The 22301-nt window shown below is 51.3% G+C and overlaps 2 protein-coding genes across 2 annotated transcripts in view; both read right to left on the reverse strand.

Moving 5' to 3' along the window:
• Nucleotides 1-7157, reverse strand: part of LOC129675816 (2'-5'-oligoadenylate synthase 1A-like) — a gene marked incomplete in the record, with an annotated part of 8656 nt that extends 1499 nt beyond the window's left edge. Inside the window, 3 exon segments of the mRNA XM_055605900.1 lie at nt 2505-2689; nt 5166-5454; nt 6936-7157. Of these exon segments, the coding sequence (XP_055461875.1) occupies nt 2505-2689; nt 5166-5454; nt 6936-7118 (657 nt within the window).
• A 7272-nt stretch (nt 7158-14429) lies between these two features.
• The window catches only part of Rph3a (rabphilin 3A), a 70086-nt gene continuing 62214 nt past the window's right edge, over nt 14430-22301 (reverse strand). Inside the window, exons 16-22 of the mRNA XM_055606342.1 lie at nt 22177-22286; nt 21110-21236; nt 20052-20108; nt 19384-19538; nt 18399-18480; nt 15858-15954; nt 14430-15146 (exon numbers count right to left, since the gene is read on the reverse strand). Of these exons, the coding sequence (XP_055462317.1) occupies nt 15016-15146; nt 15858-15954; nt 18399-18480; nt 19384-19538; nt 20052-20108; nt 21110-21236; nt 22177-22286 (759 nt within the window). The 3' untranslated portion in view covers nt 14430-15015. The remainder of the gene's footprint in view (nt 15147-15857; nt 15955-18398; nt 18481-19383; nt 19539-20051; nt 20109-21109; nt 21237-22176; nt 22287-22301) is intronic.

Below are 22301 nucleotides of genomic sequence, written 5' to 3' on the forward strand. Positions count from 1 at the left end.
CTAGCTGTTGTGGAGGGGCCACTTCCCATTGGCTCAATTCAGCTTCCTCCTGATGTTGGCATGACAGGTCCATCGTCACACAGCCTCACCCATTCCTTTAGATTCTGTCTGTGGACCCTCCTGTGCTAAGAGCTGAGTGGTTGAGGTGGACACTGTGTGGTCCGAAAGGACTGAGCATTTACTAGAAGGCACAGGAGGAATCATGACACCATCAGTGACAGCTGGGGAGTGAGGGTGGGAATGAGGTAGCAATGAATGCTAAGGATTGAAGGTTTTATCATGGGTTCTGAAGTAACGGGGAAGCGATAGAGAGACAGCTCAGTGGGTCAGGTGCCTCCTCTCAGTGCAAGGGTGAGAACTAGAGGTCAGAGCCCCCACGTGTACCCGAGGGTCAGGCTCTTGAGGAAACCAACTCATAATCCCATCTTGAGGGGATGGAGGTGGGGCTCCTCAGGGCTGTATGACTGCCAAGACCTGCTGACTCAGCACACTGTGGGTTCATGTGTGAGACCCTGACTGCTTATATAAGGTGGAGAGTGACTGAGGACCTCACATCACTGCTCTCAGACGCCAATAGAAACACATGCACACAAATACGCATGTGCTCCCATGAACGTGCATAAATAAACACACAAAAATTCAGAATATAACAAGAAATCACACATTTAACGACAGAATAGCTTGACAAGCAAGAGTAATCAAAGCAATAAAAAGTGACATGAAGGGTTTGCCACAGATGAAAGGAAAATCCAACAACACAAATGAAACAGCAACTAGAGAACAGTGGACTTGACATGGCTGAAGAGAGAGTTAGCTGATTGGAAAATGGACTAGTGAAATCAGTTAGAACTATCATGGAAAGTCCTCACCCCTTGATTCTCTTTCATCCTTTCTGTTCTGCTTCCCTTCCACCCACTTTTTCTTTTTCTCACCAATTGTGCCATTTTTTTTTTTTTTTTACATTATTGCAAAGCAACGTGGATAGGGTCATCTTGAGAAGATGGGCCCACAAATGAGAAAAAGCCTCCTTAAGACTATCCTGTGTGCAAGCCTGTTGGTCATTTTCTTGATCAGTGATTGATGTGGGAGGGCCCAGCCCATTGTAGGCATTGCCACACCTGGGCAAGTGGTCAGGAGTTGTTTTTTAAAGGCAGGTAAAAAAAAAAAAAGACACAGCCAAGGGTGTCAGGCAGCAAGCACAGTTCCTCCCTGGCCTCTGCTTCAGTTGCTTCCTCTACTTCCATCAGTGATGGAGTGCAATCTAGGAGTGTAAGGCAGATCATTGTTTTTCCTCCCAAGATGCTTTCCACCATCGTCTCTACCAGAGCAACAGGAGCAAACTAGGACAGAAATTGGTCCTAGAGAGGGGGCTTCTGCTGTGACAGCCCTGCCATGCTGCTCTTTGGGAGGATTGTCAAAGGATTTGGGGACTTTGGGTGGTAGCTGTTGAGTGCTTAGAGCCTAATGGGCTGCCTGTGGGAACTTGGAAGATAGGAATGCAGAGAGGAAGGCAGAAGGCTGAGGCCGGTGTGTGCAGTTGCAGAGAAGCAAGGACTCTATCTGGGCTGTTTCTGCGATCTCTTTGGATGAGGAAGCAACGGTTTCTCCTCAGCTGCGGATGGAAATCAGCTCTGATTAAGAAGAGACCTGCAGCATGGAGGCCAAGTGTTCTGGAAAGAGTTTCCTTGTGGTCAGCCAACAGAAGCTGTGCTCCAGGGGACCAAGACCGAATCTGCAGATGGCAGCCACACCTGGTACTTCGGGGCAGTCTCCCAGGTGGTCCAGCTTTAGCCCCATGGAAGCTGCAGGACTGAAGGGTCATGGAGAGCAGCTGAGGGCCGGCACTGAGAGAGGCCAGGAGAAGCCATTGGGGAAAGTGCAGACTCGAGTGCACTGCAGACCCCAAGATCCTGGACTTTCCCTGAGCGTGAGGCAACTGCCTGAGCCTGTGGGAGCAGCTGTGGGTGCTGTGGGTGCAGAGCCCGAGAAGCACAACTGTCCAGGCTGTTTGGAGCTCAGAGAATGGTGAGTCCCAGATATCACATACTGAGCTTTTCGTTCTTTTGGGCTCTGGTGTTGTTTTGCTCTGGTTGTGACAGTGCCCTGGTTCTTTCCTATTGGGGTGTGAAATTATTTAACTTGAGTTTTTAATTTTACATGCGCCCACAGTTGAGACACTAATCTTTGTCCTGGAGTTGGTTTTTTTTTTTATTTTTTTAATTTTAGGATTTATAAAGCTATATTATGATTTGTGATGTAATGCTGACATGAGATCTTAGGGATAAGCCGAGAGGCCTCTGCTTCAGTTACTGCCCTGACTTCCCTCAATGATGGGCTCTGACTGGGACATGTAACCAAATAACCTCTTTCCTTGTCAAGCGACTTTTGGTCATGTGACACAGATATCAGGTCAACAGACAACAGACTAGAACACTCCTTCTCTTCTCTTCCTGTGTCCACACTCTCTACAGAGGGGCCCACAGTAGCTGGGCCAGATGCCTTACCAGTTGGTACCAGTGCTTGACCAGGCGAATGAGACTCTTCAGCTTGGTTGGACGCTGCTTCAGGAAGTTCCGCTGCAGCTCTGTGAAGCAGGTGGAGAACTCGCCCTCCTTCCCCAGGGAATTGCACTCCCTGATGAGTCTGGCGTAGATCTGGGGGTCAGGCCTCCCGTAGATGCTGACGTGACCTGTAACGGAGATTTCCTTCATTCAGCCTCTCAGCCCTTCTCTGAGGCTCCTCAGTCTCTGGGTGGGGGTGACCATCAGCGGATTGGGGTTCAGTGAACAGGGCAGGCCTTTACCAGATCAAGCATCGCTCCCCACAAAGCCATGTGCCCCACCACACCTCAGGACTGCAGCCATGATGGGGCCCTGGAAAGCCCCTGCCCCCTGCTGGTCCTAGCGCAGTGCCCTTCTCACATCCCGTAGACAGGGGTGGGAGAAACAGCGCACCGTGCCACATGCAAGAGAGCAGCACAGCATCATAGTGGCCAACCATGTCCTGCTCCAGGATCTTCGCACGGTTCTTGTCATCTGTCTACACTGCTGCTGGTGTGGAACTTCACTATGCTGCATTTCTTCATTGCGTATCTTATGCTTGCTTCTCGGCCCTATTTTGTGGTCACGAGGTATCTGCATGTGTTCAGAGGCAGAAGAGGACATTTGGCCTCTTCCTTTATAGTTTGTCACCTTCTCCCTTTGTGGCAGGGTCTCTCTGTGAACTTGGAGCTTGGCTGGCCTCCAGCAGTCCACGGAGATTCTCCTGTCTCTGCCCCATTGTGCTGGTGTTACAGGTCAATGTGAGGCACTTTCTAATTTAGGTAGGTTCTGGGGATTTGAACTCATGTCCTCATGCTTGTGCAGCAATTGCCCTTATCCACTGACTGTCTCCCCGGCCACTGTGTCTGCAGTGAATGGTTTTCTGTAGCGCCTCACTTATTGTCATGTGGCTTTGATTGTAGGAGTCTTGAGAGCAGCAAGGCGCGTGCGCACGTGTGTGTGTGTGTGTGTGTGTGTGTGTGTGTGTGTGTGGCTGTGTGTTTGTGTGGCTGTGTGGGGGTGCCTGTGCACATCTGAGGAGCCTAGGCAGGCAGCAGCCCGTGCCTTATGCATGTGTAGGATTTTGGCTGTGGTTGTAGTAGGTCATGCCATCAGGCTATGATGCTGGCACAGGGCCAAATCCCTCACTGATGGAAGCTGGGACACACATATTCAGGCAGGGACCCGGGGAGGTGTCTCCCTCATTTGTTTTCCTTCAATTATAGTGCTCAGCACATAGCTCATGGGCGAAGTCATCTTGGTTAAAGTTAGGACTGGGGTCCTCTCTGGCTGTCGCCCACACTGCCATTCCCAAAGTGGTCCTTCTGTGGCAGACCTGCTTTCCCCACTGGAAAGCTGCCTCAGGCTGGGAAGCTATGACCTAGACAGGCTTCTGCAGGACCCTCCCTCCCAGGTCATTTCTCCCCTCTCCCACTCCTCCGGCTCCTCCACTGAGCAGTTTCTCAGCCTCTTGCAGCTTCCCACAGCACGCTGTCCTGGTCCTGCTCTCAGGCTGGCCCTCTCCTTCCCTGCTGCCTCAGACTGTACTGTTTCCATGGCTCTCCTAAGCCAAGGGCTAGTAGCCTTGTCTCTAAGTTAGTAGCAGCAGTTCACACAGTGGCCAATAGGGGGTGCTGTGTTTCCCCAGCTGTAAAGCCTCAAGTATTCTCTCAGCTCCCCAAGTCCCCACTGTGCTTTTGGGGTGTTCCTGGTTGTCTTTGGGCAGATTTGGGAAATTTGTAATTTGGAGACACTGTGTGTCAGGCCTGGTATACAGTCTTGACATGGAGGAGCATTTACTTTTGAATGATATAACACATGTGTGCATGTGGGAGGCTGGGATGGTGGGGGCTCTGTTTGCAATTTTCCTGAGGGAGACAGAGCTCCTCTGAGAAGTCCCCATTCTGTAGAAGCCTTCCCCCAGACACCCAGGCCTCTGCACAGGTCTGACGTCCCCATTGGCTGGGAGAACATCTGTTAGTTATTAATTTCAGTGAGGTCTATGCTGCATCCTCTGTAGAAAGACAAAGTCCACAGCCAGCCTCGAATAGTGCTGGTAGTCTAAAGGGATGCCTAAGGTGCCTTTACCCCAAACTGTGACCATGGCTGCTTAATGTCCTTCTGTGATGGATTCGAATCCCCACTCCCAAAATTCTAAAATCCCTCCTCCCCAGCTCAGCTTTAAAGGAATACTCTGTGCAGGTGAATTTCTCAAATGTTCAGAGCTTTCAGTTCAGGAGTAGGAGGTGTGGGCTGGGGAGATGGCTCAGTCAGTCATGTGCGTGGCTCACAAGCGTGAGGGCCCATGTTGGAAGCCCAGGACTCAGGGAAAAGCTGGGAGTGGTGGGGTAGGATTGTAATACCAGTCTGGGGAGGTGGAGACTAGAGGGTCCCAGGGGCTTTTTGCCCAGACAGTCAAGCTCAGTTGTGGAATTCTGAACCAGGGAGACATGAAGTCTCCAAAAACGTTGTGTGTTAGCCAAAATTTAGGATCACACCCTCACACAAGTGTACCCACATGTGACATAGAAAGAGAGACAGAGACACAGAGACAGAGACAGAGACACAGAGAGGAGAGGATGGAAGCCTGAGGAAGGACAGGCTGCGGCTCTGTGGCTGGCTTACCCAGAACATCATAGGCCGGCAGCACATCAAACTCCACCTCCTGCTGGAGCTGCGGGGAGCTCAGCTTGAAGCTCAGAGCCCGGGAGTTGGGCCACCATGAACTCTGGACCTCAAACCGCACTGTGAAATGCCTCTCACGCTGCAACTCGTACAGCTGTTTCCTAATTTCCTTGATGACCTCTCCTCGTCGGTTCAACTGGTCCTCAAAGCTGGTGAGATTGTTTAGGAACACCACCAGGTCCGCATCTGATCTGCCCCTGAGCGCGGTGCCTTTGCCCGAGGAGCCACCCTGAAAGACAATAAGAATGACAGTGACAGGGGGACACATGTCTGTCTGTCTTCCCAGACCCTGAACAGCCCAGGGTGACGGAAGGAGGAAGAAAGCTGGCACATGTGCAGTGGAATACTAGTCAGTCCTGAAGAGAGAAATCAGGATCCAGCTAGGAAGATAGATGTTTCTGGATCTCCTGATGGTACAGGAGATAAGCCAGACTCAGAATGATGAACACCCATGTTTATCTGTGGAGTCTAGATTTAAGTGTGTGCCTATGTGTATGTGTGTGTGTAATAGAAGGGAGACTGTCTGGGGAAGTGGGGGAGGGGTCTAAAGAAAATGAGCAAGGGAGGGTAACGGAAGACAAAAAGGCACGTTTTCTCTCAGGTGGAGTCTAGATCCAGCTGCACACATGTGACACGCAATCAGAGGGAGGCTCTCTGGAGGAGGTCCTGGCGGGGAGTACAGGAGGGTAGTTCTGGAAGGGGACTGTAAGTAAATAGATTCAGGTGTATGAAACTGTTGCCATGATCCCATTGTTATCATTGTTGGGTTGGAAATCTGCTGAAATGACGTCATTGACAAGAAAAATAGTCTCATGTAGCATAGAGTACCACATCAAGTCATAGAGCCTCCGACAATTTTTTTAAATTTGTCTTACACACATCTGTAAGAGAAATATTTTAAAAAGAAGGAGTCATGCTGAGAAGAGCCTCCCTGAACAAAATGCTGAGATGAAACCCTCACACACACGAGCACCAGCCGGTGGCGAGAGGGGACATTACACACCGTCACATCTGGGGATGCAGAGGGTGCTGGGTAATTCAAAGTGCCTGTCCTTGCAGAGGGCTGAGTGTCGTTCCCAGCACCCGAGCAGGCCAGCCCACAGCCACCCATGTAGCTGCGGCTCTAGGGGATCTGGTGCCCACTCTGCGATTCTGAGGACACCTGCACTGGCCTGCACCCAGCCCCCACCCACAAAACTGAAAAGATGAAAATGAAGTCAACTTGAAACAGAAGAAAAGAAAACAGCTTCATCTCTGCAGCCTCCACAGTGCCTGAGAGTTAGGTACTGTTGCCATGAGGTCCTATTGACAGACCCTGAGCAGAGCCCAGTGAGGGTCCAGCAAGCTAGTCATGTAGCAGGTGGGGTCCTGTTCCGTCTTCCGTGTCACATTTGCCTTAGTCTGTGTGCTGTGCCGTCTTGGGATGTGTGCATGGAGAAGGTAGCTAACTTCCCCAAGGTCACACAGCGAACAGGTTGGCTCCCCAGACCACCACTCCCCGCACACTGCTTCTCCAAGCTGGGCCTCAGCTTCCCTGACTCTGAGATGGATGTGGCCTGGGAGGGGACATAAACTGTAGCTGAGGCTCTTTTTCCAAGACAGACGTGGGACCTGGGATCAGAGGTGAGGAGGTGGGATCAGGGAGGCAGCATGGCCTCTGAGAGTCCCGTCCCACCCATCTGGGTCAGCTCAGGTTGCAGGGGGCCTCACCTTCACCACCTTGGAGACCCTCATAGGGTGGGTAGCTCCTTGGAAGCATCTCTCCTTCAGGAAAGCACACACGATGTCGATGGCTGCTCTGACGTCAGCACGGAAGCCGGTGTCAGGACAGAGGTGATCCTCTATGAACTTGTCCAGGTCTGAGGCCGGGATTCTGCTGAGTCCCTGCCCCATCCTTGACCAAAATCTTTTTCCTCTTCAGCTGCAAGTCTGTGTCTGCCAGGTTGGCTGTGCAGAAGAGAGATTTTCAGTTTCGATTTCCCGGGTAGGGCGGGACTATGCAAATCAGCCAGGCCCAGGCAGCCAATGCCTACGTGGCTTCTGACAAGGTCTCTCCAAACCAGAGGTTTTCTTAGGATCCTTCCAGGGCAAGAACTCACAGGGAAACAGATCTGTTTTTTTCAGGCTTTCTTCTCGTGGAAAGAGCTATTAGACATCAGGCTTTAAGAGCCATCTGTACATGGTGGAAAAGAGGGGAAACTTAGTCAGAAAACTACAGAAAGTGGCTGATGGGTCCTGAGCACGGCTTCCAGCGCCTGCAAACATTTTAGGAGGCGCTAACCGTGTTCTCTCCTTTTAAAAACAACACCTTAACTGGTTTGCTTTCCTTTAACTTTTGACGTGACTATTCTAGGATTACAGAAAATTCTAACCAAATGCTCAGAGTTCTCAGACATACCCTCTCCGTTTCCTGCTCTTTTCTCTTGTGGGTTGCCTCCGCAACCCAGGGCCTTTTGGGAGGACAACCCCCGGGCTGTACCACCAAGCCGCGTCACTTTTAAGGCAGCGGCAAGGCTCGATTTCCGGGATCGGAGCGTAGGCTGGACAGGTCAGCACTGGATATTACAAGGAGCCATCTGTCAAGGTCACGGCAAGGTTGGCAGTCAGCCTTTGGGTGGTGGGGGTCCCAGATGCCCTCTCAGGTAACCACCGTCCAAGGCAGCCTTCAAAACAGTTTTGATGCCCCCCATCTTCTCATCTCCTGTTTAGAGTTTTCACTCTTTCGTTGTCGTCGTCATACTTTGAGGCCAAGGCTGGACTTGAACTCGTGATTCCCTCACGTTGGTCTCCTCGGTGTTGTTGTTACGGGGTGGCCACTATGCCTAGCTATGCCCATCTTTCTTCTAACTGGCTTATTAGTTTCTTGTGCAATATGTGTTAACTTACACCTAAGGCAAAATGTCACCCCAGGGCTGAGCTCGTTGCCACGCTAACCTCTCATTGTTCAGCAAGACTGTACCTTTGCTGTGTTATGTGTTTCTCTAAACGTACAGGTAAAGATCCACAAGAGGGCGAAGAAAGTGTTCCTTAGGAAATCAACACCACAGGGCTAGAGACTGCACCAAGGATGCTGGGGACTCTGCACAGATCCATGCTCAGGAACACATAGAAATGTTAACAAAAAAATAAAAAAGAACACTAGGTGTTCTTTTTTCCTCTACTCCCAGCACTCGAGCTGGTGGAGCTTCGAGACTGCAGGCCAGCCTGGTCTATACAGCAATTTTTAGGCTAGCCAGGACTCCACAGTCAGACTTTGTCCCTGGGGAGGGCTGGAGAGCTGGCTCAGTGTTTAAGAGCTCTGGCTGTACTTCCAGGGAAACCTGGTTCCGTTTCCAGAACCCACGTGGTAACTTGCATGCACCCACTAACGCACACAGGCGCGTGCGTGTGTGAGTGCACAATACACATACGTGCACACACTCAAGTACACGTACACGTGAGAGCTCATGAACACACACACTCCCAACGCTTGCACATTAATCAGGATTGACTGAGGTGATGTAGAAACAAGAGACGGGCCTCTCGGGCCTCTCGCAGAAGCAGAATTGTCGTTTATTTACATCAGTGAGGAAAGCCGTTGTTAGTGGAGACTGTGCCCCGGGGCACAAGGAGCTCCGGGTTTTGTAGGGTAGAAGTGGGACCTTTGTGTTGGGGGGGAGGAGATTTTGTGTGCCGATGCTGGTGGATTTTGGTGGAGGCCTCTCTGATCCTAAACAACTGCACCACATCTCTTCCTGTCCGGATTCCCTCATTCCCCCTGAGGCTTCGGGGTTATTAACCCTTCACATACAGATGATCAAGAAAGAAAAGGAGCGTTGCGGCAGTCCTGGGAGTTCAGCATGCAAAGGCTGATGCAGGAGAATGGATAACTGAAGGCTAGACCACAGCTGGACTTACTACAGAGAGTGGGAAAAGAGAGGGACAACAGATTAAGGAAACAAATGGATTAAATGTCCTGCCCAAGGCTATGGCTCATGGCTTTTCCAGGCCAGAGGTCAGTCCTCAGCAAAAAAGTGTCATTGTCTTTAATTTTTTTTTTTTTTTTTTTTTTTTTTGTCAGCCAGGTGTTGCAGTGCATGCCTTTGATTCCAGCACTCAGTAGGCAAAGAGAGTTGGACCTCTGTGTTTTTTTTTAGGCTAGCCTGGTCTACAGAGTGAGTTCCATGATAGCCAGAGCTCAGTAGTGAGATCCTGTCTTGCAAAATAAACAACAACAACAACAAAATCCTTGGTTTTTTTTTTCTTTTGTGAGCCAGCATGTAGATTCTGGAAACTGAAGCCAGGCCCCCTGCATGCAGCGCTCTTAACAGCTGAGCCATCTCCCCAGCCCCCCACGTACAATCTTCTTGGCCTTATTGGGATCCTCCTTGGTAGATCCCAAAGGAACTGTGACACTTGAGGCCCTGTGCACAAGTGCCTTTTTCAGTAGTGTGTGTGTGTGTGTGTGTGTGTGTGTGTGTGTGTGTGTGTGTGTGTAACAAGCTGCTTTTGCAGAATCTTGTGGGTCTAAACAGTGTGAGGGATGTGCCCAGGTATCCTGGCTGTAAGGAATCCTTCTTGGAGAATCTGCATCGAATCAAGATAGTTGTTTTTCAAGACTGAGAACTGAAGTCAGGGTGAGGGATGGAGTCCTTAAGGGACATCTTGAGGTTGGAGGCCGTCAGAATTGGATCAAGGCACTTGTTTTCTTTTTCCTGGGAAAGAACATTTAAAAGAAGGAGGAGGAAGAGGGGAGGAGGACGATGACAAGAAGGAAGAGGAATAAGGAAGATGGAGGAGGAAGGAGAAGAAGCTGCCCCCAGGTGTCCTGGTACATGCTTGTAATTCCAGGATTTGGGAGCTGGAAGCCCAAGGGTCAGGAGTTCAAGGCCAGCCTGGGCTACGTATAAACACTGTCTCAAAAGGAGGAGAGAAGTAACCTACTCACATGGCTTTCTTTAAGAATCTCAATGTGAGTCTGATAGCTAGAAGGTTCCAGAACACAGGGGAAGCAAGAGCTGGTCTTCCAGTTTGTTCAGCTTCAGGCTGGGAGGTTGGTGCTCCAGGTCCTTCCTGTAAGTGGGGTTCATGGTTTCCTCATGTCTGATAAATGAGTGGACTGTACAAAGCTTCCACTTAGTTTGAAGATCTCGTGTGTGTGTGTGTGTGTGTGTGTGTGTGTGTGTTCAGGCTGGGTGAGCACTCTACCAGCTTAGCCCATGCCTACCCCGGCCTGTTCTGAATCTAACAGAAAAGTCACTGCAGCTGGGTATGGTGGTACATGCCTTGAATTCCAGCACTAGGGAGGCAGAGGCAGGAGGATCTCTGTGAGTTTGAGGCCAGCCTGGTCTATAAAGCAAGTCCAGGACAGTCAAGGCTACACAGAGAAACCCTGTCTCAAAGGGAGCAAAAACTGAACAGATGCTCAGGGCCTCCCGGGCCCAGGATGTGCCCACAATACTTGCTTCCCCTGCATCTTTCTCCCCTAACTCTTGCTCATAGCTCTGAATTCTCTTACTTCCTTTCCCAGCTAAAGTGTCTGTAGAAGACCAAGGATGCCTTTGGCTCCTATAAATCTCCAGGGCCACAGCCTCTTCCAGTGGGCAGAGCCAGGGACAGGCATGTGGCATGACGTTTCTGAAGCCCAGGCCATGTGTCAGGGGGATTAATGAATAATCCCACTAAAATGTTCCCAGGATGCTCCAAAACGTTAATGTCAGGAAGATGGAATGAATGTCTGGCCAAGGCGTGTCCCCATGCTATGGGGACAACACTTCCATACCACATCGCAGCGTCCACCTTGATCGAGAGAAAAGAACAATTCGCCTGTTCAGGACTCCCCAGCATTCATGAAAACTCTTGGCCTGGTAGGCATGTCCCCTGCTGGGGACAGGGGTCAGTCTTTTTCAGGATGGAAATTAGGTGTCTTTTGGGTATCCCTTGGTTGTGTAGCAGTGGCTGTGTGGAGCACTGTGTAGAGAAGGGTCCAGAAGCCTTTTGCAAGTGCTTCAGTGGGCACTATATTGATTGTTGATGTCTGCTCGGTGGGTGCTGCATTGATTAGTGATGTCTGCCATGAGCACCAGAAGGGCTTGTGTCAGAGCCCTTTATGTGACTCCCATTTGTGGTCAGCTGGTGGCAAGTAGCTGAACTTCAGCAATGGGGTTGACCTCAAGGCAACTGTCCAAAGTCATTATGGAGGTGGGAACTGGCAGCAAAGGGGAAATAGTTTCAAATCTATACTGTCCCCAAGGGTCAGCAGAGTCTTTAGGGAGGTGAGGAGAGCATGGACAGTTTGAAAAGAAACTTGCCAGAATTCCCAGGTGATTCTAGGAACTTGAGAAATTATCCTGAAAGAATTTGGCCTTGAGAGAAACTAATTCAGCAAGAAGTGGCTAGCCTTCCCAATAAATTGCTTTTGGGAATGCAATTCAGTGGGATTAAAAATCCTCTTGAGCCAAGGGTGATCATGCACACCTGCAGCCAATACCAGCACTGCAGAGATGGAGGCAGGGCATCAGGAGTTCAAAGCTAGCCCAGGCTACATATGGAGTTCAAGGGCATCCTGGACTATATGAGATCCAATTGAGAGGAGTGGGGATTTTTCTAGATTTATTTAGCTGGCTTTCAGGATCCTTGTGAGCTAAAAGGTTCTAAAGCACAAGGATGGTATTGGATGGTCTGAGCAATTCTTAGTTGTGAGAGGGCCAGGCCTGACTCCCCTGCCCCCCTCCCACCAAAAAAAGTCATCAGTCCCAGGAACTAGGCTGTAGGTCACCAGTTCCAGCAATAAGTAAACCAAAAACTTCCCTACCCAAGGAATAGCCTGTAGGTAACCACAAGAATGGGACGGTACCTTACCTCAGGGTGGGGCATCTGTGCTGGGCAGCCCACCAACCTAACATTCCTGAGGTCTATTGATAGCTTGCTCAGTGTTAGTTATGTTAGTTAGCCAATCACATTGTAACAAGCTTGCCCTTGCTGAAAGTCATCCAATCATGAAACTGCTAAGCTGGGAATTCATGGTTCTTGCTCAAACCCCAATAAAAACCCTGCCATGCAGCTGCTCAGGGCTCTCCTCTCCAGTCCACTGTATTGGTGATCATGGAGAGACCGAACTTAAGCCCAAAGAAAGCTCTTTTCTCTTGCACATGTGGTCCTGCTCCTGGTGGTCTTTGGGGACCCTAAGATCTGGGCATAACAGTTGTTACTGTGTTAAGCACTGGGCTGGAAGTCTGAAGGCTCAGCTCCCTCTCATTCTTGGGTCTTTATTTCCTTATCCTCTTGATAAATGAATTGATTGAACAGGCCCCTACTCAAGTCTAGGTTCCTGTGTGTGTGTGTGTGTGTGTGTGTGTGTGTGTGTGTACATGTACGTAGGTGGTGGTCAAAGGTCAACAATGGTGTGTTTGTCTATTGCACTCCATTTATTTTTGAGACAGGGTCTCTCTGTGAACCTGAAGCTCACTGATGGGGCACGGCCAGGCGGTCAGTGAGCACCAGGGCTCCTCTCTCTGCCTCTGCCTCTGCCTCCCCAGTACTAGAATAATAGTCCTGCACTGCCACACCCAGCCTTATTGTGTGTGTCCATGACGTGGGTGGAGCACTGTTCCATGACATGCATGCGGAGGTCAGGGAACTCTCTCTCTGCACATTTACATGTGTTCCAAGGATTAAAATCAGGTCTCTGGGCTTATGTGACAAGAGCCTTTTCTTACTGAGCTGTCTTGCTGGCCCACAACTGGATCTTCATGTAGGTTCTGGGGACCTGAACTCGGGTCTTCATGTTACCAGACAGGCTCTTGACTGACTGAGCTGTTTCCTCAGCCCCCAGGATCTCAGTAGACTTGGTTCCACAGTTGTTGATTCTTCTCCAAAGATGGGAAAAAGGAAAAGGGAGTGTATGCATGCTTCCTGTTTGGTGGGCTCCTACAGCCTGGCTTCTAAGAAGATTGGGGGGGTTCCCCTGAGTCTCTTGAGCCCATTTGCAGATGTTCATGATAAAATCAGCGGGATAACACTTCTGTTGATTTCCTACACTACACCCTGGCAAACTGCTTGTGTGGTCCCCAAGCCGATACATGTCCTCCCGTTAGAAACCAGAAGGAAGAGAAGGCAGGTCACCATCTTTCTTGGATATTCCTACTTTATTTTTTGGCTACATCAGTGCAAAGAAAGGCAGTGGGCATCGTGCATGCACCCGGGGGCTCGAGTTCTACGTGGAGGGATGGGTGCGTGGGGGGGGGGACATCAGGGCGCTGCGAGCGGGCTGCATTCCGAGTCCAGAGCCAAAACCAGCATCAGGCTTGAGCAACGCAGCCAGCATGCTTTCTCCTAAAGGCGACCATGACAGGGAAGTGGGCGGAGCATGAGACCTAAGGGGACTCAAGGGAGCCAGGCAAGGGGGAAGATGGAAGTAGAAGGGCTGTCAGCCCACCTTGGGGCAGGCAGAACCCAATTCTAGAAGAAAGTCATTTCAGGGAAACACAGGAGTCCCTTGGGAACAGCATGAGTCACTGAGAGTGTGGGAGGGGACATCCCAAGGGACACTGGAAGGGACAAGCAAGGCTGTGTGAGTTGGAATAAGTTTTAGTCTTGGCCTGACTGTCTATGGGGAGTGGTAGGGTTTGGACACTGCTGGGGAAAGACTATCAAAATGGGAAAAACCAGACTTGCCTCTCATGCGTGGAAGATGGCCTGACTCCAGCCTCAGATGCACATTCCTCTTAATTTGTGATGGACCAAGAAGGTTTTGCACTGATTAAAGCTCTTAATACTGTTATTTGATTGCCCCCAGGAGCCTTAGAGAAGCCAGTGGGAGAGACAGAGAACAGAGGTGGCTCTGAGTGGGATTGGGGTGGGGGGGGTACCTTTGTTCCTTGCAAAGAGTGGAGGAAAGGGAGAAGTGTGGGACCCAGGAGCAGGTCCCCTCATATCCAGAGCTCTGTGCCAACTGTGCCCATCGGGGGAGCCACGGATGAGAAAGAGAAATCCTGGACCTCAGGATGTCTATAGTGCTGCCATGTGCCCAGGCTGTGCCCGCCGCAAGCACCAGGCTCGAGGTTAGCCAGTCATGCCAACTGGTGATGTGGTGACTTAAGAGGTGTGGGGCCCAGCTTGATCCAGCTTGTGAGGCCGCTGGCCAGGCTGGCAAGGGGCACAGGGGTGAGGCTCTGCCTTGCATCCTCCATTGTGGAGGTGGCAGCAGAAAAGAGGCAGAAGTAGAGTGGAGGGGCATGAGGGAGGGTGAAGGGGGCATTGATAGGATGGAAGATGGGTGAGAAAGAGGGGCTGCAGAGAGAGAGAGAGAGAGAGAGAGAGAGAGAGAGAGAGAGCTGTTTTACTAGGATGTAGGTGGGCAGCTTCCCAGAAGTGAGGTGCAGGCCCTCTGTGTATTCTGCATGTCTATTTCCTGGTGTGTCTAAGTTAGAAGGGTAGGTCTGTTTTGTTTTGTTTTGTTTTGTTTTGTTTTTTTTCCCCTGGGGTGTTTTGGAGAGACAGAGGCAGCCTCGATGCACAATTTCTGCCCCCATGCTGGTCCTTACAGCCTGAGGGTCACGCAGACAGGACACAGGGAATGACCTTGTGTGTGTTCAAGGGCAGAGTAAGTCTCTTTGTAAATGTCTCCCCAACCCCACCACCCCATCTCAGGGACCAGAGAGGGCTCCTATCCAGACCCCGCAGCCCAGGGAGCAGGTCTTTGGTAGCAGGAACTGAAGTGGGGGAGACATCAAAGGCTCAAGGTTGGCAAGGGAGTCTCGGAGAGGAGAGAACAGCTGGGGAAGAGATGGGGACCCTGGAGCGCCGGGTCCTAATCGCTCGACACGTGGTTCTCGTTTTGCAGCTGGTGCCAGCGTTCAATCTTCTTGTCTTTGTTCTTCAGACACTCATACCAGTGTTTCAAGCGCTCACCTTTGGCAGAGATGCCCAGCTGGCAGCCTCCTGGGGATGAGCAGAGAAGGGAGGGAGAGGCAAGTCATGGAGAGGGACATGGTGGCCACTCGTGTCTCTAGACCCAAGAGTATGACTGAGAGAAAGACCTCCACCAAGCAGTGACAGCCCCAGGCCTGCCCATCCTCCAAGAGGCCCATTGCTCTGTGACTGTCATCAATATTATCATCCCCCTCGGAGCCTCCTGCTGTGGCTCCCTACTGCTGCCCCAAGCCATGACTTCATCGTTACAAATCCTCACCCAGCTTCTACTCTGCTTTTCTACATTTGTCTCTACATACTGGGCACAGGGTCAGTTTCTTCCTCATCCTCTGCCTAGAGTTTCTCCCCATACCGTGTTTATGACTTTCTGTCCTTGGCATTTGGAAGGGCTGATGGAGTTATACCCTTTATCTGGAGCTTGTGCGGAGATTAAGGAGACGCCCCTTGTGCCTGCTTCCTGCAGAGGGCACATCTCTGCTCCCCTGGGGTTCAGTTGTTCTGCCCTGGTGTGTACCCCCTTTCACGTAAAGGCTCATCTAGATAAGATCAAAGTCGGGACCCTGAGTCTCAGGCTAGTCCTGAGCCTACAGAGCTAGATAAGATCAAAGTCGGGACCCTGAGTCTCAGGCTAGTCCTGAGCCTACAGAGCTGAAGATGGAGCAGTATGAATGTGGCCTCCTCAAGCCCTGCAAGGTCTCCTCTCCCGGGGAGGCCACTCACCGATGTAATCGTTAGACTTGCCGATGTCATAGTCCCAAACGGAGATATCCAGGGACTTTTTGGCCAGGTCACTGTGTTTGATATCGTAAAAGAACTCCTGTGAACAGCAGAAGGAAAGGTAAGCAACAATCCCCTGAACTTCCAACGCCAGCAGCTAGGGACAGAGCCTAAGGAGTCCCTGGGGCAGGGTATTCTGGGAACAAAGAACCCCTCCTACCCTAGACCTTTAATCCCTTTTCAATAGCATTCTTTAGGGCATGGAATCCCGGTGATGCTTTGGCAGCGAGCTCTGTTTAATACTGGTGTCGTCACTGAGTCAGTGATGGTAGACTTGGGCCTGCTGGGGGCTTCCGGAGTGGGTGTCCTTCCTGAGTGGGTGTCCTTCCTGAGAGGGTGTCTCTCACTTGGCATTTAGGGATCCAGACAAGAGAGGTTTTTGTCTGGTTTTGCTTTTGAGACAGGGTCTCACTTAGCCCTGGATAGCCTGGAGCTCAACTATGTAGCCCAGGCTAGCCGCAAGCTTAGGGATGAGCCTCCTGCCTCAACCTCAGCCACCCACTGCGCTTAGCAATCTGATTTTTTTTTAAAGTAACATTTCTGCCTACTTGTAAAAATCAGTTATGTTCATTATTCGTGTGACAAACAAGGAAGGAAGTCATGACACATTATCTGTATCCAGACACAGGAATAGCCTCTGCCGGGATCTGCTGATGTGTGGTTTAAAAACTTAAATCTACAGCATTGATTTTTCTCTTTCCACTTTGTAACTTCTGTTTGTTTTTTTTTTTTTTAAATCAACTTAGCACATTTTCCAAAAGTATTTCCTGTGGATTTGATGGTTCACATCTCTAATCCCAGTATTTTGGAGGCTGACACAGGAGGACCACCACAAGTTCAAGGCCAGCTTCAGTTATAGAGTGAGTTCCAGGCCAACCAGGGCTACCAAGAGAGACCTTGTCCAAAAGACAAACAAAAACAAAACAGATGGACAAAGGCGTTTTAACGTCACTGTTTTTAAAAGCACACTATTTATGTGTACTCGCAACCATGGCTCACATATAGAGGTCAGAGGACAACTGGTGGGGAGTCTCCTACCATGTAGGGCTCAGAGGGAAAACTCGGAGGTCATCATGCTTGGCCACAAGCCCCATTATTCACGGAACCATCTCGCTGGGCCTACATTATCGTTTTCGTGGTGACATTTAATGGCGGCTAGGCTATAACCTGGTCCCTCACAGCTGGGTGTGTAGGCTACAACAGCCTCTAATTTCCAGCCATTAGCAACTGAACCAGTGGCTTCCAAGGGCCAACATCACTCCATCCACCCTTGAATGATTTATTTAGGACAGTTTCCAAGAAATGCGTTTCTGATGGTGCTGTCCGGTGAACTATGAGCGAGCCGCCTGCGCGTTTCTAAAACTCAGAAGTGCATACTATCATTGCTTTAGGAAAAGAAAGTCACTTCTGAGGCTGGGGGACAAGGGGAATTTGGTTGGACACTTCCAGTTGTGGTGGTTTTGAGACAGTGTCTTGGGGTCTCGATAGGCATCTCAGGATGGTCCTGAACTTCTGAACCTCCTGCCTCAGCCTCCCAGGTCTGCCCCAAAATGATCATTTACATTTATTATTTGTAACATGTCCAGATTCTGAAAGAAAGCAGGGCGTACTACAGTGTGGGGCTCCTGAGTAAGCGTTTGGATGCTGGCTTTCAAAAACCATCATAGCTGAACCATATCGTACATCCCTCCTTCACTTACAAAGCATGGGAGGATCCAGTATCAGCCAGCTCTGAACCAATCAGAGCTCAAAGACAATGCCAGAGAGGGACAGTGCAGGGTTAGGACAGCCCAAGGCAGGGGTGGGACTCCCTAACTGGGGCTCCAGTACCGGGGTGAGACTCGAGGCTGAGGGTCTAGCTCATCTCTGGTCTCCAGGTATCTTGAGAGTGTGTTTTTCTTTTTGTTTGGGATTTGAGATGGAGGGCATGCGGGTGGGTTAGCTCAGAGCTCATCTCCTTCATACTCTCTTCAGTCCTTCACAGGACAGACACCTACCTACACCCTTCCTACCTGGCTGGCTTATCAATAGGTAATAGAGAAGCAAGGCTCCAGCCTGAGATGGAGGGACAGAAGACCCTGGAAAGGATAAGCTGGTACATGGAAGGTCACACTTATTCTGTGTTTTGGGGCATGGATGGGAGTTTGTCAGGAAAACAGGTGCAGTGGGACTTGATGGGGGGGGGAAGTGGCCAAGGGTGTTGTTGCCCCTCATTCATGTCCTCACACCTCAGTGTCAGAGTGCCAGGAAAGACACTGGGGCTACGTGGGCCAGTGTCTGAAAACTCGTCTTCCTCCCTGCAGCATGCTTAAGCTGGGGGCTCTGTCTGTGACAGGGAGTCCACCCCCTTTCCTTTTGATAGAACTCAAGCCAACTGAGAACAAAACACTCCTTGAGGCAATTAGGAATATTCTAGAAGGAATTTGCTCCCCTCTCGCACTCAGGAAGTCTCCACCAGTACGACAAAGAACGAGGCAGCCTTACCTCATTAAACTCAGGATTCAGGGTCTTCTTTTTTATCTGGGTCTTATGCTTGGCTTTCTTCCCCATGTCCGGTTTCAGCCAGCTGGGAGGAAACACCCGTACATCAGAAAGTGACCCAACACTGGTGATGCCTTGGATGGTGGGGGCCCTGCTCTGAGCACCATCATGTCACCCTGCTGCTCGGAGCTATCCGTTGGCTTCCTGTGACCTCAGGGGAAAGTTTAAAGTACTCACATGGCCCCGTGTCCATGTGGTTGGGTCCTAGCTCCATCCCTGCTTTCTCTCCCATCAAGGTCTTCACCAGCCCTTCCTCATCCTCCTCTCCACCCCAGGGCCTTTGTACATACCACTGTTTCCTCTAACCAGGAAGCTCTTCTCAGAAAAGCCATAGTGCCGAGCACACAGTGGGTGCTCATTTTAGCATCTTCCAGGTGAGAACAAGTACTTTGTGGAACGGGGGTTTGGCAAACACTAATGATTAGGTTGGTGGGAGAACATCCCACCAATCGGGTCTGCATAGGCTCTTATGATATGTTCCAGGCGAGTGAGCAAAAAGGGCTAACACCCTCTCAGGGTGGAGACATCTGACTCCAATTGTCACCAGCAGGGCAGCTTTGATGAGATTCCTGGAATGACCTTGAGTCTGGGCTCTTTTGAGCGTTTCCAGAGTAAACTGGATGAAGCTAGATTGCTTCTCTGGTGGTGGAGCTCTCAGCTTCCAGGAACATGTATGGCTGGCTTTGGGGCCATAAGTGAGATCACTATGCCAGCCACTCTAGGAACGGACAGTTACAAGGGTTCCCGTGTGGCCGGCACTATACTGGCTGGCTTCCTGACGCTCCAGCCTCACCCTCGGGCTATTCTGGGCATATCTTAGCTGTGTGGCCTTGGATGGACTCCTTCCCTCCCTGGGTCTCAGTGGTTAAAGATCTAAGGGGGTCTCTGGTCCCCATCACCTCTCCCTGCTCCCAGGACACCAACTCACAGCTTGACGAAGGGGTCTGAGTAGCCATTGGCGTCCATGGCGGCCAGGTGCACGCAGCGGATAATGCCCACAATGAGGCCGCCCTGCTGTGTGCTGTACATGAGGGACACCAGGATCTTGCCACGTTCCTCTATGTCGCCAATTCGCTCCACCTGCTGCATGTGGCAAAAAGGCAGTGTGGGGCTCAGAGAGGTGGGAGATGTGAGTGGTAGCTACGGGAGGCTGCTGTGGAAGGCAGAGAAAGAAGGTGGGCCAGCTAAGGGCGTTAGCACCGTGGACAGCTCCTCCCTCCCCGCTGGCTCGGAAGGGATTTGGGGCTAGGCACAGGAGTAGCACAGATTGAGCAGACGGGGCAGAGCTCACTCATCGAAGCTGGGCTCCATCCTGGTCACTGCCCTGACTGGCCTCATGTCCCCATAAAGGGATGCACATGCCACTGCTCTGGTCTGTAGAACCAGCAGTAGAAGCCATGTGAAGTAGGAACATGAATGTACACGAATGTGGACAGTCCCCTCTTCCTGTAGTCTGACTCCCCCCATGAACCACCAGCAGGCTAGTGATTGTGGGATAAAGAGAGAGGAGGACACAGGAGGAAGAGGAGAGAAAAGCGGCCCCTGGCGGTCTCACTCAGCAGACCCACTGTGGCTTCCCACCCACAGCCAGCTCACCTCCTCTTCATACAGTGCCATGCCTCGGGCTGAGCCAGTGGTCCCTGCACGCTTCATCTGTGGGAGGAGACAGGATGGGAAGGTAATTTTGGGGGATCATCCCCTTGCCCAAGGAGGGCCTGGGGCCACGAGGGTGTGCTCTCCAAACCTTACACCCCAACACTCTCTCTTTCAGCCCTGTTTACACAGTGTTAACTGTCTGGATAGGAGCCACAGTCAATGGTGTGAATTCTACTGCACTCCCCAATCTACAGAAGATGACACCAAAGGTCAGAGGGGGCCACAGGACTGTGCAAGTGTCGGAGAGTCCGCACATAAGCCGCAAGTATCCATTCACTTGGACTCAGTGGCTCCGGGCTCTTGGGATCTAGCCTATAATGCTTCTCCTGTGTGGCTTTGGGGTCCTTCTGATCAACCCCAGAGCTCTGGAAAGCATGGCTGTGAAATGTGGATTAAACTAAGCCTTCACCAACTAGAGATGAGGATGGCTGTGAGGAGGGGGCAGCATTGACCTTAGTGCAGCACAGCGAGGAGGAAGGAGGCAGCTCCACAGACACCTGCCTACCCAGCCGCTTCTGTGTCTTGGGACAGCCATGCCCACTTCATCAGGACAGGCATACCCAGGACAGGCATACCCTGGTGATGATGAAGACTTGAACCTAATCACTGTCCTGAGCAGCGGGACTCATTGAGTGAGGAAGAGAAGGACGTCTGAAGGGCCAGCTGCCAAGACAAGATCCCAAGGAGACATCTCAAGCCTGGGACAGGCTTTCATGACTTCCTGTGTGGCCCGCACTTCCTGGTGGCTGTAGAAGCGTAGCCCACTGCCTAGCAATACAACCTTTCCCAGCCATCTGGCACAAAGAGGCTGCAGGTACGCCTCCCCTGCCCAAGGGTTCCCTTTTCGGGAGCTGACTCTCTGCTTCTTGGGGTGACCCTGGCCATTTGCTCCCTTTTCTAAGTCACTCCCCCTGTCCCTGCCTGGCATTCTGCACCCCTGCAGTCCCTGCCTGATGCCCACGTGGCACAGCAGGAAGGCGGCAACCCCCCCAGCTCACCGGGATCACCCGTTCCAGACAGATGTTGAAGTTCTTCCTCTGGTTAGGCTTCAGCTTTTTGAGGGAGAACCTTGTCTCACCAATGAACTCGTTGTGGCCAAACTTGTCCTCGTCGCACACGGAGATCCTGCCATGGTCCAGAGAGAGAGAGAGAGAGAAAGAGCAACAGATGCTGAGCCTCCCCCTCCCCTCACCCAGGTACACCTAGGTAAGGGGCACTGGGCGTGGCCAGGAATGAGGCTGCCCCTCCATATACCAACAGTCCAATGAGTGGCTCAGTTCACAGCCTGAGGGGTCTATGCACCATAATCAGTGCCCACATAAAGAGCTAGAACATTCTAGTGCCCAGAATCTAGTGCTCAGAGTCCTTCCCCAAGCCCTCCCTTGCCTTAAAAGACCCACTCTTGCCTGTGAGGGGCCATTTGCCTGCACTCAATCATGTGCAAACAAGATCGCACAGCAAACACCACCTTTTTTGACTTGCGCTGTAGCCCAAGTCTAGATTAAAACTCACTATGTAGTCCAGGCTGGCCCAGGATGCCTGATCCTCCTGCCTCAGCCTTCCGAATGCTGGGATGAGAGGTATGCATGAACCCTGCCCACTTATCTACCCTTTCCGGTTGGCTTTGGCTTTTCCAAACCATGCATGTGAGTCTTAGTGGGGGTTCTTTTGGAGGGAGGGAGGTTGGTTTTTCAAGACAGGGTTTCTTTGTATAGTATAGTCTTGGCTGTCCTGGAGTCACTCTGTAGAGCAGACTGGCCTCTAACTCACAGATAGCTGCCTGCCTCTGCCTCCCCGAGTGCTGGGAGTGTATACCACTTTTATACCACTGGGTGGTATAAAAGTGTATACCACCACGCCTGCCTCAGCTGTGGGTTCTAAATCCAAACACATTCAGCCAACCAGGGACCAAAACCCCCTCCTTCTGTCCTGAGCATGTGCAGGTGTCTGTCATGGCTGCCTGGACAAGAGAGGCTGACAGCCATGGGCACGTGGCTACAGAAGGCATTTGCAGTCCACGATGTTCTTTAAGGGCTGCCCCGCCCTCCGCTGCCTCCACAGGCACCTGAGTGTCTTTCTCTGCATGTCCTCCTCCGTAATGCCATGGTACTGCAGCGTCTCGTTCCACACGGGGTTCCGAGTGTTGCGCAGCGTCTTTGTGCGAAGCTTGTTGGACTAGGAGAGAGACAG

The sequence above is a fragment of the Psammomys obesus genome, unplaced genomic scaffold (genome assembly GCF_907164565.1).
Source record: "Psammomys obesus unplaced genomic scaffold, mPsaObe1.curated_primary_1811, whole genome shotgun sequence".
NCBI classification, from domain to species: Eukaryota; Metazoa; Chordata; class Mammalia; order Rodentia; family Muridae; genus Psammomys; species Psammomys obesus.